The sequence below is a fragment of the Halichoeres trimaculatus genome, unplaced genomic scaffold, assembly GCF_033239565.1.
Source record: "Halichoeres trimaculatus isolate MK-OKI-2021-1 unplaced genomic scaffold, fHalTri1.1 fHalTri1_scaffold_19, whole genome shotgun sequence".
In the NCBI taxonomy this organism is placed as follows: domain Eukaryota; kingdom Metazoa; phylum Chordata; class Actinopteri; order Labriformes; family Labridae; genus Halichoeres; species Halichoeres trimaculatus.
The window spans coordinates 12383890-12398866 of record NW_027437197.1 but is presented as its reverse complement, the minus strand read 5'-3'; the positions used below and the strand labels follow the sequence as shown (position 1 = coordinate 12398866).

At 39.0% G+C, this 14977-nt stretch overlaps 1 protein-coding gene across 3 annotated transcripts in view; it reads left to right on the top strand.

The window, feature by feature from the left end:
* LOC141808170 (partitioning defective 3 homolog B-like) overlaps positions 1-14977 on the top strand; it is a 199158-nt gene that overhangs the window by 31001 nt on the left and 153180 nt on the right. For all 3 annotated transcript variants that reach the window (XM_074694588.1, XM_074694587.1, XM_074694589.1), the window contains exons 3-4: positions 6978-7131; positions 12667-12761. In XM_074694588.1, coding sequence (XP_074550689.1) covers positions 6978-7131; positions 12667-12761 — 249 coding nt within the window. The remainder of the gene's footprint in view (positions 1-6977; positions 7132-12666; positions 12762-14977) is intronic.

Below are 14977 nucleotides of genomic sequence, written 5' to 3'. Positions count from 1 at the left end.
TTCCAGTGCTCTATTTTCTGTCCCGCTCAATCTGCTGTGTGCAAATTTATGCATAATTTCTTCAGCATTTGTTTTCGGCGCTTGTTGACAAGCAGACAAACTATGGACCGCAGGAACCATGTAGTTCCTGGGATTGGAACTTGAAGGTCATGGACCTTCTGGTTGAAAAGCATCTTTAATATGGTTTTAAAATTCTGGCCTGAATCTAAAACTTTTATTTAACAGTAACATTAGATTTGGTGACCATTTCTGCTTTCATTACCTGAGTTCAATATCTCATTGATCCTTCTGCATTACAAAAATTAAGATAAACCAAAGATAAAGATGTTGCAAAGATTAAGATATCTGGCCACAATCGCTCATTTTGAGAAAATACTGCTAGATCTAGAGTAAGTTGCACTGTTAAATTGTCTTCATGAGCATATGAAAATAATTCTAAATCTCATTTGTAAATAACATATTCAGTGATTTGATACACATTCACTCCTTTACACCCGGTGGGTGAAGCATTTTCTGTTTCCTTTGGACAATAGGCTCCACTGGTTTATGGGTGCTGTCTGTGAAACCACTACTGGTGATTCATGGAGAATATGGCCTGCACATAATGTGTCCATCTGCGCCTCTGTGTGCCTCCCTAATGCTGTTCCATATGGCCAAGTGTGGTCTACACACAGCCTCAGGGAGGCAGTGATAACACATTTACACTTGTGCACACAGACTCTGTTTTTCATGCACAGGCATAGAGTCACACATATACATAAATGTATGAGTATACGGATAAAAAGTCACATCGAGTCATAAGCAGTAATAATATGGACGTAGGCACATTTAAACCCAAACTGAGGAAACAATTTTGAATCATATTTTGGCAGAGTGACGAGCACTGAAGTTCTGCACAAAGTTGCTAATGGGATGAAAACATTATGCCGGATGAAATTGTTTGCATTTCCCTGCCTCTTGATACGCTTTTCGACTCTATCCCAGTTTTTAATTTTTTATATTGGCCCCTTGCTCTGTGTGGAGTACTCTGAGTCTGTGACTTTGTCTTTGCATGTCTGTGTTTCTTATTCTTCACAGTATTTCTGTGTGCCATTAATCTTTCTCTACCTGTCTGTCCTGTCTGGGTTTCTCATGCTGTACTGGGAGGTAAGATGACAGGTGATCAATAGAGGGTCAACGCACCCACATACACACAAACCTGCTCTTTAAACTGCTGAGCAGGTGCATTTCATTCATCCATATTCTTCATACGAAGACACTACCATCCTCATTATTGATTAGCACCGCGGTGGATAGCTTGCAGCAGAGAGGTCACAGTTAGTGATATGTATGCATGTCTTTTGCTCAGTGTGAATGCAAACGTGCACGATTCCATTGCTTGTATTTGACTTTTTGAAGAAAACAAGAACATAAAAGATAAGAGAAAAGGAGGAGATATATATAGGTGAGATAGATGAGCTTTTTGTTTCTTTGTGGTTGTATCCAATAGTGCAAAGTGATAGAACATGAAGACTTACACTTGCTGATTTGTAACTCATGGGACAAAGACAAGCCAAGAATGAGAGGAAGACAAGGAAGAATGTGAAGCAGGAGGAGGAAAAGCAAAATGTGGCAGGGGAAATAAGAGGAAGCAAAAGTATAAAAAAAGAAGAGGAGGAAAAAGTGAGAAGAGGAAGCGATGAAGAGGAGGCAAAGTGAAGCCAGAGGGGAAACAGGCTAAGCAGGAATATCTGCTGATGGAAGAGGAAAAAGGCTAACATGTACATAGCCTAGCATAGAAGAGCTGACCTGCCTCAGGATTCATTCAAATTCTCTTTGTGATCTGCACAATTATTTTTATGGGCATCACACTAAAATGTGCAAAGCTTTTAAAAGTTATTCCTCATGGTAGCTGCTCAGAGTGCTGCACAAAAGTGACCTTATCCGCCGGCAGTTTGGTGACTTCTTTTTATGACTGCGGCACAAAGAGCTCTTTCGAAATTATGTCATTGGACATCAGTGTATGTATTTATTTATATTGAATTTATATTACATTAAAGGAGGGAAGAGAAGGACGGCATGCAGATATAGAACCTTTTACTGCGCTTGTGAAGTGCTGCACAATAATTCAAAAAATCAATGAAAACATGCTACATGTAGAGAAATTGAAGAACACAGGAAAGCACACACACATAGCTTCTTCATACTGCTTCTCTTTCTTTGCTTATCAAAGGCAGATAGTTGAAAACAAAGGAAGTGAGTCCTTTTTGTCTCTTCTAATCTGCTTCTCACATGCACAAACCTCTTGTGTTTTTATAGGAAACTCATGGTGGACAAAGGAGAGGGTGTTAAGGGCCTGGGGTGGTGAAGGGTGCTTGAGGGCAACTTAAGTTGCAGCTTCTGTTATGTAGAGCTAGGTGGTGCTGTCAGACTTTCCACTGCCATTAAGTGAGTTTGTGTCACTGAGTGATCAAACCTGCTCCCTGCTTCTGAAAGATCTGAACCGTAGTAACAGCCTTGTGATTTTCAACCCAGGAGATTCAACTTTTTGCTGTGAGTTGTTACATAAGTAACATCAAAGCTGAATTGCATTGTCGCAGTGAAAGTTGAAAAATGGAGAGCTTTACAGACCATCTCACTGTCTCTGAATGCACCTTTGATTTGATGTAGCTATAACCACTTTATGATGTAATACCTGTGCTCTGTGTGTAGTATGTCCTTAGTTTGCACATCCCTGCACACACACAGTGTCATTCCACTTGATAGACAGGTGCCATTGTGTGTGGCCACCTCTCCCCTCCAATCTGTTGTTAAAGGCTGTAGTGATGGAGTGGTCATCGCTTGGAAAATTGCTGACACTGCAACATGCCTAAGAACACACACACACACACAAGCTTCGACATCATGGATTGATTGATTTATTTTTTTATGGTAAGAGGACATGAGTGGAAATCAAAGCCCAGTGGTGTTCAGATAGCTTAAGCTTATTTAAAGACTGTTGTGTGTGTGTTTGTGTCTATGCAGTGAATACACTTGTGCATTTGGCTGATTGTGCCATTTTATTGATCCACTACAAACTACTCAATCACACCCTAATCGACCCAATTTATAAAGGGTAGGATGTGAAAAGAGGTGTGTGTGTGTGTGTGTGTGTGTGTGTGTGTTTGTGTGTGTATGCTGATGCCATATAATGCACTTGCATCCTAAAGTGCTTTTAATCTACCTATCTCATATTCATTTGCTCTTTTAATTTTAATAAAAGGAAAGGAACCGACTCTGCACTTTTGAAAACACCCCCACCTCTTAACCAACCTTAACACACACACACTGTTACTTCAAGAGATGCTGAGCCTTGCATAGAATGGTGTGCAATCCTGTTTTTTGGACTGCAGTTATAAAGGAACTGTATTATCATATGAAGTCTATAGAATTTGTCTTTGTAATTTTTTTAACCTTTGGGGTTAAAAATATATCTCACCATCTTTTTATACTGTATGTGCCACTACCCATCATCTCCCCAGATCTAAATGAGGAGAAAATGGGATCTTATTCCTTAAAGAGAGGGTATTTTGCTTTTCCAAATTTTAAACATGGATGTACAGTAACAATGCTGAACATCCATCTGTCTATAAAATGCTGTTCTAACTTCACAAGATCTTCACAAGGCTTGCTGAAACAATGAAGTCATCAAATAAGGACCTCCTGTCTTGGTTATAACAGATTGGAGGGGCAAGCCTCAAACACCAAAGGCGGCCCAAAGCTCTGCCCCCCGACAGGCCTCCAGAGGGTTTTCTTAGGGTTTTTAGGGTTTTCTAAAGCACCAGTGTTAGGCAAAAAAAAAATTAATTATAAGTCATGTAATGCTACTTTTGGAGTGGAAGAGTGGCACTTTAAAGATTTTTAAAAAAGCACAATGCCCCCTCTTTAAGCTCAAGTCTCACAGATGGATAAAGGCATTTTTCCATAAGGCTGTCAACTCCATGATCAAAGTCAAATTAGTGCTCTGACAGTGAGCTGTAACCAAAAACAGACAAAATCACATGTTTATTATTCTCTTCATCTTCCATTCTGTCACAGCTGTTGTCAGAAAGCGGATGAGAAGGTGAAATGTTAGGTGTAATTGCATGAAAGAGCTGCATGATGCTTGGAGTACTCGATTGCATAAAGTAATGAGAAACTTATAATTTACAAGCGGAAAAAAAAAAATCTCTGTCAGCTGAACATTGCTTTCAATATGGCCTTAGCTTTGAGCTCTGAAAGAGAGGGATGTGGCTGAAGAGAAAAGAGGCAGAGATTGCAGCATGTAACTCCTCATTTTGCTGAAAATGGACAAATCATTGCACAGGCACTTGACACGCTGACACTTTCAGACAGACTCAGGTTTCAGGTTTGCTTTTTGCTCATTCTTTGACACCCCGTTGGTTTTTTTTCCACTACAGCAATCTGTCAATCCCTCACATTATTATCATTATAATACTCTCTCGCGCTCTCAGAGGCAGCTTCTCGGGTTTTCTCTCTTTTTCTTTTTCTTTGAGCTGTCTCACCTCTCAGTCTCTCTCAGCCCGCGCTCCCCCTCTCATGCTCAGACTGCAGTGTCATTTTGTTTGGCAGGTCTTTGAGTCCCCTGTCGAGGAGAACAGAGGCTAAGTCCTCCCCCTCTCATCTTGATGTCTTTCTTTCTTTCTTTTTATCTCTGCTTTTCTTCAAAAGACTCAGCAAAGCTATGGTGAATTTGTCCACCCATTTTGCTCCTTGTCATACTTTTAGATGCTTTTGAGGAATTTTAGCCAAAGTGTTTTGTGTGTGCTTTATCACTGAGCATTTTCTCTGATATTTAATTTATAGATTTGGATTTTCCATTTTTCACATCTTACAATACCAGTTCACCGGTATTGAGTCAGATCGGTTCAAGTTTTAATCTAACATATGAGGTTGAGCCTGATGGTTATTTTATTGCAAATTCAAGCTTTTCTAACTTTGTAAGCTGAACTATTAAAAATGAAAAAACAACAGTAGAGCAAAAGAAAGCTCAACAGGAGTTAGAGAGCAGGGACTAAAACACACTTTAAGCTGTTTGTGTTAATGTGCATTTCAATCCACATGCAGCAGTTATACTTCAGGGGTCTGTGTACGCTTGAGTATCAATAAAATGAGGAGCCAGGTTACGTTTGCTCTGATTGGTGAAGTTGTTGGTAAACGAGCAATTGGTAGGACATAACCAGGATTCTCTTACGTTACACGTCTCAGAGCACCAGGCAGTGATCAGCAATACTGAATACAGCCTGGTACAGACTGAGTGTACAAAGTTTGCTTGTTGTCATATTTCAAACTAGAAAAGCATTCAAATAGCGCAGACCTCCGCCAAGCATATTGTGATTGCCACGGAACACTTTGGTCTGACATTAATGTTATACTCCCTTTTAGCAGGGTCCAGACGGTGATCTGGATCACCTCCAAAATTTGATCACTTCTTCCTTATCCCATTTTGAACATTTCCCGAAAATTTCATCAAGATCCGTATTTTAGTTTTTGAGTTATGTTTTACACAGACAAACAAACAAAAAAACATACAAACTCTCCCAAAATTATAACCTTATTGGCGGAGGTAACAATAGCACTACATAACTGTTCGTATACATCACCTCCATTCATTTGCTTCTAAACAAATGTATGCCTTGGTAAGAGTCACGTCCTCATAACAGTGGCTGCCAATGCTCATGGGTAGTGGAGTCTTTATCCCAGAAAAAAAAACACTAGCTTTTCCAAATTGTCCTCACAGCCCATTTAACAACAACAGAAAAATAAAAATGAATAAGGAAATTTATGGCAGGATGCAGAATATTGAACGCAGAAAGGCTGAATAGACATATGGAAACATCCTAACATTACTCCACAGCAGCAACACTCATGAAGCTGCCTGCAGTGTCTGCAGACATAAACACCTTTTTTTTTTATATAGTCAGCTGTGTGAGTGCAAACATTGACTGATCCCAGATATATCAGAACGCAATTAATCTGGATTAATCAGCCTTCCAATTTATTGGTTTGTCACCACTTGAAATGATATAGATACAATAATGTGGCTGTATCAGTTATCAGTGTTCATGTCTGAGTGTGAGAGCCTGTCACACACCTGTTGGTTCCAGTGTAGCAGGAAGCCTCTGGCTTTGCTGGCAAAGTCCCCTTTCTTTACTCATGGCCATTACAGACATGAAACACACAAACATAAAGACACACACACATGTACACACACCCTCACACAGGTCTATTCAGCTTTTTCGTGGAGGCCCCTAGAACACTGTGTTGACAAGCTCTATGCTATGTTAGGCTAAACTAAACGCAGACTCAGTGCAATACTCAATAGACAGGGATTCCACTATATAACACAGTTAGCACCAGCAGGCTGCTCCACACATGTAGAGGCTAGACACGAATGGAGGCAGTTATTCAGCGGTAGACACACACACTCTGTAGCAGGAATGCTGGGCTCCTTGGACGTCCTCTATGGTGTCCTCATCCACAAGGTAACACAAGGAGGAGTTTTAAAAAGAAAAACAATTTTATGTCTTTACCTTCTGTTAGTGAAGTAATCTGTGTGCAGTGGGGTGCATTGTGGTATTTTCTAGGTCACTAAAGAATATAGTCTTGAGTTTTTCCATTAACAATCATTCGAAGGCTGGGAGTTAGAAATATAAAATGTTCAATATTGTTGTAGATAAAAGCTGCTAGCATTTTTGTGGTAGGATCCTTAAAGGTTGTATTTTTGTACATTATTTTGCATTCTTGTGACTCCTTTTTTTTCGGCATTTTGCGTCTTTTAAATCCCAGTATATTGCCTGAAATGAAGCAAATTTAATGGCTGCGAAAAAAAATAAAAATCTTCAAAAAGTTATTTTCACTTCTCTTCAGAATATTGTTTTATTTACAATAACATATTAAAAAAGACCAAATCTACACATAAGCTTCATTTTGTATGTTTGTGTTTTCTCTTGATGCAGCTGATGGCGGTGTATGAGGAGCAGGAAGCCCAGCAGAGGGGTGTGGTAAACACAAGCCTCACCCCCAGCCCTGAACTCTACCAATCAGAGCTCTCAGTCTTCCAGCCAATCACAGGAGGAGAGATTGAAGTCAATTCATCGGCTCTCAAATCCAGTGAGTACAAATAATGTTTGGCTTTACCACAACTGTTGTGGTAAAGGTGTGCAAGGTGTGTCTTGTCAATGCAGGACGTGAACAATCAAACATGAAGAGTTTGCCATCTCTGAAAAATCAGTTACGTCCTACTGTTGGATAAACACATATCTATTCTGAGTCTTAGACGTGTGGTTTGTTGCATTATGTACTATCAGTCCTTCTGAATACTTGACATTTAAACATAATCTGTTAGAACTGTTTTTCAAATGCCATATATTTCAAACAGAGGATGGTCACACTCATTAGTCTGTACTATAACTTGTAATGCATTGTTGTTTGGACAATATTCATCACTCTTTACCTTTTTCACAGATTAGTGCTACATCCTATTTTCCATTTCTTTAAAATCTCATTTCACATTCTCTTTATAACAGAAGCAGAAACCACAGCATACTTTACCTCCAACAGTAATAATGGGATTGGCATTTCAGATCTGTTTGAGTAGTGACTGTCCCTCATAGGCTGTACGATCCAGACACTTGTAAGACAGGAAGTTTAGTCTGTGTCAGTATGGTTGCCTGTTGGTGGGGATAAGAAGAAATGTGTGGCTGTCATGGTAGATTAGAGGTACTGGAGCTCTGGAAATCATCACTGTCAGAGTAAGAAGGCCAGACTTAGGTCTCTATCACAGTGAACTGTTTCACATTAGCCCTTAGATTTTTCTTCGCTCAAACTTTTTCTCGAGTCTCATCCTCTTTGTCTTTGTTCATCGTTTGAACATCCAATTGTCTCTTTCTGTCTCTGAAATCATCTTTTGTCTTTCCTCTTTTGCATAACACTTTGCTTTTTGTTACTTTTCTCAACTTCTTTTATCACATGCTTTGATTATGTCTTTCTTTTTGTCCCCTCTCTCTTCTCTGCTAAGTTTTTTACTTGTCTCATGTTAGCAGTTTAAGGTTCTTAAAATGAACAATTACAGTCTTGAAGTGAGTGAGTCCATTATCAGCAAAAGAACAGATAAAAAAGGCTTTCTCATCAAAGTCAGACCACTGGCACTTAAAATGACTCATGTACCGTATTGCAGGGATTGCAGAAATGTGAGACATTAAAATGTGTGCTTCTATCCATCACAAGTTGAACTTGGTGATTCTAAAAAGTCAGAGACAGATCTTTTTTCTCAGATGACTGATTAATGTGTCAGCAAGCAAGGCACAGGTGTACATGCAAGGGATGATACAGAGTGTAGGTAACGGGTAGCAATGTAAACCATAATCCATGAGGGTGAGCAAGACCTTTACGTCTTGGTCTTATCTCAATCTGCTGTTCCAGTGCCCAACTTCTTGTTCTGCTTGTTGTGCTTTCTACAAACTTATACTTTGGTGCTACATCTAGCAAAAATAGGAACCTTGCATTTCATATCAGATGTCTTCTGATATGCCGGATATGAGATGCAGCTGGAACACAGCACAGCTGTTGAGCAGCAGTTTTCTGGGTAAAATAATTTTGCTGATGTCAGAGGAGAAAGGTCAGACTGGTTGGAAATGATAGAAAGGGGTGTTTCACCTTGTACTAACAAGGTGTACTTAATACAGCAACAAGTGTTAAGAAAGGAATATCTTTGGGTTATCACTTGTCCTGTGTGTATTGCTTTTATGTTTAGTCCTTTTGCATTCATTAATATTCTAAGAAAATCATGAATACATACCTTTTAGGGGTGGGAGAAAAAAAGCAAAATTCTTTTTATGGGGATTTTTTGTTTGACAATATCAAAACTGGGAAAGAAATTTTTTTTTTTTTTTTTTAATTCAAATTCTTCATTCCAGTCTTTGTTTGTAAGCTGGATTGGGAAAAAGTCACCACTCTGACTCACGTGATATGTATTTTATGTGAAAATATGGCTCCTGATATAGTCTGAAGACATTATCACCATCATTTAACTTTTTCATGTAGTCTGGTGCTAAAAAAGCAAACTAAAAGTCACAGAAATTGTAAATATCAAAGAATTTACTATTTAAACAATTTCAAATCCACACCCCAAAAATCGTAATAGAATTGAATCCCGGGATTAGCATATCGTCTCAGCCCTAATAAATTGCAGCAACATCAAAATATTTTATGGTAAAAAAAAAAAAAAAAAGTAGGAGACCTTTATAGATACTGCCCTGGTTCATTGTCTAGCTCTGGTCCCATTGATGCTGGAATAACAGGGGGTGGAGGTTTACAATGGTCAATTCAATATAATATTGCATTCAGTTGGAACAATCTAATATAAGAAATATTGATCTTGGAATATCCTCCAGACAGAAAAGTACTCCCTAGGTAGCTATTAGTATCAATCTCAATGTGTCTATAAAGGTACACATCATGCAGTAAAACCTCATATAAAGGGACTAATGTCTGGTTTTGTGACCTGACAGGCCCGCTTTCACCTGGAAAGTATTGAGCATGATATTAAGGCTTAGTTTGATACAAAGACCTTTAAAAAAGCTGAATACTTTCAGTTTTTATTGTTATATGAATTTAACTAGTCTTTAATATACATTTTCTCTGCATTCCACAGCCCCCAATCCCAGCTGTGTTCCCTTTGTATGGTAATTGTTTTTTATTTTCTTTGTCCTCATTGCATTTGTCCCTCTGTCATTGCCTTCTTTGAGGAGTTGAATTGATTGAAGATCTGATGTAATCCATACCCTCAGTCAGTCTTAAGAGCACCAAGGGTCCATTTTGTTACAATCAATATTTGACCCTACAAATATCATTTGGCTTAGCTTCTCAGATGTCTACTCATAAAGAGGCTCCCTCCACCCGTACCTCCATTCCCATTTTATTCCCAGCAGAACTATAGAGGCTAACATGACAATGTTTGTAAAGCATTTATGGATTGATGGGGTCTCTATATGGGGATGGTAGAGTTGGGGTGTGGCACAGTCTAAGTACCACACTGATCAAAATAACAACCCTAGGTAATACCTGTTATTTATTTGCATAGCTTTCAGCTGTGTTGACTTTTCTTACCGTTTCAATATCCCTCAAAGCATCAGCAGCATCAGCAGCACAGGCAATAGTGTAGTGTGGTTCATCCATCAGCTCTGTTAAATTATGATTTTATGCAGTGGGCTGGTGAGATGTGAAGAGGGAGACGCTATCATATGTTACCTACATGCACACAGAGATCTGCAAATCAGGCCCTGATTGGCCATTTGTGCTCATGAACACCGGTGGGTTCACTGAAGGAGTATTAAAGGAGCAGATTGTACATTATCTGCTCATGCAACAGGCTTTCAGATGGGCTCATGAGAGACGTAGTGAGCACATGAAGGACTGCTCACTCATCAACTCAAATATTTAGTAGGGACTTTGGAATGACACTGTTATAGTATGTAATCAAAGATAGGAGTATATGCAGATAATGCCCCAGGCTGTGCTGGCTGATGATCAAGAGGAGAACCCATTAAATCAAAAGGTTTCATTACATGAAGGACATTTTAGGTCCACATTTAAAATATAAATTAAAGGCTTTATGGTTATCTGTGAAAGCTTGACGACTGATTCACACACGCAGTGTGTTGGCTGCTTGTCTGTTACGAAGCAGGCCAACTTCGACTTGTACCATCATGGCATTCAGGTATTCATATAGGCGTCATGGCAACACAACCCTATTACGGCCTGGTATGGCTCAACCAGCCCTGCCCAGGTTTTTTATTTGTTTCCTTTTCACATTCCTCCTTAGCTCAAAACTCAATTAATTTACATATAGACATAGAAAATGCTCGAAACAAACTCACCAACAAATGCAAAGGGCATCCTTGGCTATAATCTTCTCCTATTCCAAAACCCTCAGAAGCAGGCACTCTTCTGTTTGTGTTTCACCTAATTAGCTACTCGCATCAACTTGCCACTGCAGCGCCAGCAAGTTGTCGTCATCTCCTTCTGTAGCTGACAGGAAACATCAGGTCTAGCAATAGTTAGCATCGACATGCAACAGGCTGCTGCAGCTAATCTCATGTGTAAACAGTGCAACCATAGTGACATATAGGATCCCTAGACACACAGGAACACAAATAGTAAAAGCACTATGTGCAAGCATCATCAGTTTGGTGGCCATGGCCTACGAATGAGCCGTCCAATTACAAAGATAAAAGGACAAGGAGGAGAGAGCTACTGGAATGAGCACCCTGTTTTTTTAACATGGCTTTCCCACACCAAACATGACATCATTTTTTTCTTAAATAATAAAAAATATATCTACGAGAAAGTTAAAATATTTTGCTGACCAATCAGCGAGGTTGCCATGGAACATGAAAGAGCTTAATTCAATCACTTGGTCCGACATTTACCCTCTCAAGGGGTTCAAACACTGAAAATAACCATAATGAAATAGTCACTCCTGATAGCCTTGTTTCCTTTATAGGTCACACATCATTACCAGTTTCAGTCTGTTTCATTACAGCTCTAAAACTCATTAGAGAAGCCTTAAATATATAAGTTTATCCAACATGTGCTGTCATGCCAATAATCATGTCTGGTTAACAGCTACTGACATGGTCACACAGACACATTTACAAATTTGTGCTTGCATCCAGTCTTGCTTCTTCACTCCTTGTCCATTTCTGGAGATATTTCTAAAAATTTTGGTCTCATAAAACATTCTCTTTGTGTATTTCTCCAGATATCATGATGTGTTTGTAAGCATACTTTGAGTCAGACTGACATTTTACGCAAACTTCTATGATGGAATCTAATTTTATTTATTAAACTTAACATTAAACAGTTCTTTTTTTCCCTTTTTATTCTTCCCATTGTGTTTTGACACTTGCAAAGAAACACACACTCACTCCTCTCCGTAGTGTGACAGTACGAGCTCAAGGTCTGTATCTTGTCATCTGAAGGATTATTATTAGACATGATTTTTGCTGAACTGTGGCTCCCTCAAAATAGCATTAGCATTTTTTAAGGTGTGTGTGTGTGTGTGTGTGTGTGTGTGTGTGTGTGTGTGTGTGTGTGTGTGTGTGTGTGTGTGTGTGTGTGTGTGTGTGTGTGTGTGTGTGTGTGTGTGTGTGTGTTGACACAGTGCGCATATATCAAAGAAATAAGCCTATTTTCTGGAGCGGTGCAGAAGCAGACTTGATCAATTCTCACCTTTCCATTTTGCATCATTTTGCATCATTTCTGTGTCCTCACTGTCATTCACTCCTTGACAGTCTGACAGAGAGGAGTCACCATGTGTCTTATTGGATAGACAGAGAGATGGTCTCCTCTTGTTTTGAAACAGAAACCCGCAAAGAGGAAACCTGGAAAAATAAACACATTTGATTTGGATTCAAACAAACAGAAAGAACAAAAAAGTGTGACGAGTATTTTTGAGGTATGAGGTCAGTTTTGTCTGCTGCTTTAATTTCTGTTCAGCTTGTTTGTTTAGTTGGATGTCTTGATTTCCTTCAAAGTCATTCAGTGATATAAGAACAACCCCTGTTTATGCTTAAATGTAAATGTAAATGTAAATATTACTTGAACTGCTCTGGATAATTAAACATGCATTTTTGTTTCCCACAGACACCCCTCTGATGGTGAGAAGCAGCAGTGATTCTGCCCTCGGTCCCCAGTCCTCAGAGACTGAACCTTCCTTCAGCGAGGACTCAGCTTTGATGGTAAGACACTGAAGCAATCAGACACCCTCAGTTAGACAGAAACCTTTTACACAGTTCACACAGAAAACATACTGCCAGAGGAAATGCATTACACAGAAACAATCTCTGTTAAGACTGAGGGTAAAAACACAGCTCTGAATGTGACTGTCCTTGAAAGACATGAGGCAACCTAAGGCCTGCAGGTGTCAGAAAAAAATGACATCGCAAATTTTTATCTTGGGAATTTTGAAAAACAACAACAAAAAGATCACCAGAAAAATACAGTATGTGCTTAAGCTTGTAAGTAATGGGTATTTGATTATTGAAAACCATTGGATGCACTACCATTTTTTTGGTATCTAGTTAATAACTCTGTTAGCTATAGTCTTTTGCAATGTGTTTGATTGTAAGTGCTTATGTTATGATATTGAGAAGCTGGGATTTATTGTACAGCCACTGCCAGCCAGATTTTTTTACTAGTTTGCCTGCATTTTAAACTGAAGGGCTGGTAGGTATTTTTAATAAGGATGACTTGGAAAACTAACCCTAACCGTAACAAGTACAGTTTTACAGTTTAGTATGGTAAAAAAAAAAGGCCACAGCAAAAACACAGCATGTCATGTTTATTGCTTTCATTCTACAATTATCTGAACTGAGAGGGATCTGCTCTCCTAAGAATTTGACATTATATTTTGTGACATCGTCACTGCTTTTTGCTCATCATCACACAATTTTTGTATTTCAGGTTTTACTTTTAGAACACTAAATATTTTTCTTATTTTCCCTTCTGTCATATCATCTTTCAGTCCTCTACATTCCCTTCTCTTCTTATCTGGGTGCCTCTGAGGTGAATCGTTCTTGTATGTGTTATTTAAAATTCGCAATTCGTTCACCAGTTTCATCACACCCTTGAGTCAAACTCACCACCTACTTACCTGAACTTGCTGACACATTACCTTAACATAGTGTTCCACGAGTATAGAAATACAGTTTTGATAACAAAAAATAGTTTGGCAGTTTTTTATTCCCTGTAAACAGTTGGACACAGAAAATCCCTGCTGTCCTCTGGATAAAGAAACAACACGCATGATTGGACTCTTGAGCAGTGAGCCCTCCTCCCTTGAGAGGTTTCACTGGACAAACATCTTTCGTTAACAGCACCTTATTCCCCTTGGAGGGACCTGTTTGGAAGGTTCAAATCTTTTGGGGAATGTGATTGGTTCTCAGAGGTGGCACCTTTTTCTTCACTGAGGCTTGTGGAGTAGATTTGTAGTGGATGATGTTGTTTTGAGAAAGAGGGGTAGGACAGACAGAGACACCACGTTTACTATGAACAATCTAAGCTAAGTACAATCAAAGTAAGGTACAGGAAATTACACATTTACTGCTAAGTTGTAGAACAAAAAAATAAATCTATAATGTAACAATAAAAAATTATGCTAATTTAATTGTAAAGCACATTTCAGTTAAGCATCAATAGTACCTGGATGTGCTTGTAACCATGACTGTATACTGCTAGAATGTATCCGTTTACTTTTCTTAAACCGTAAGCTGAAGTCTAGGAATGTGTATGATGTTGTTCTGAGACCCCCCTCTACTCCCTGTGTCTTAGCACTGTTTTCCCTGCTCGCTACCACTCCTGTTTCTGTCAGTATGAAATATTATAGAGTGTCAGTTACACAGTAGGCCTTTCCAGACTCCCTGCTTCTGGGTGTTTATCCGTTGGTGCCCATACATGATAGCATGCATATGTGTGACCTCAGTCACACCAGCTTTGGATTCTCTTCTTAAAAACAGTCCATGCCAGTAAGATGAAGAACTGTGGACACTGCAAGTTGAAGGTTTTTCATAAGCCATGAAGAAATAGTAGGTCATTGGAAATGTACAGTGAAGCTCAAGCTTTTAACCAAGGACAGGAATCATGATTTTATTGATGCTATAGCTGTTATTGATTCTGCTGTTCTTTATTAATTCCCCAGTGAATTCACTGTGAATCTTCTGTGTGGAAAAAAATTAAAAGTAAGGAAGTGGGTCATGACCTTAAAACCAACATTTTTTTGAACAAGGCTGTAAACATTTAATTATTTATTCAGCAATCATCTTTCTTTTAAATAAGTGCACATGTGTATTCTGGTGTTTCTGCAGACAGCCTTAAGCAGACTCAGGAAGAACTGTAGTTTTTAGAGCTTTCAGAAGGAGGCAGTGCCATTTGACCAGTGAATATTGCTCTTCTCAGA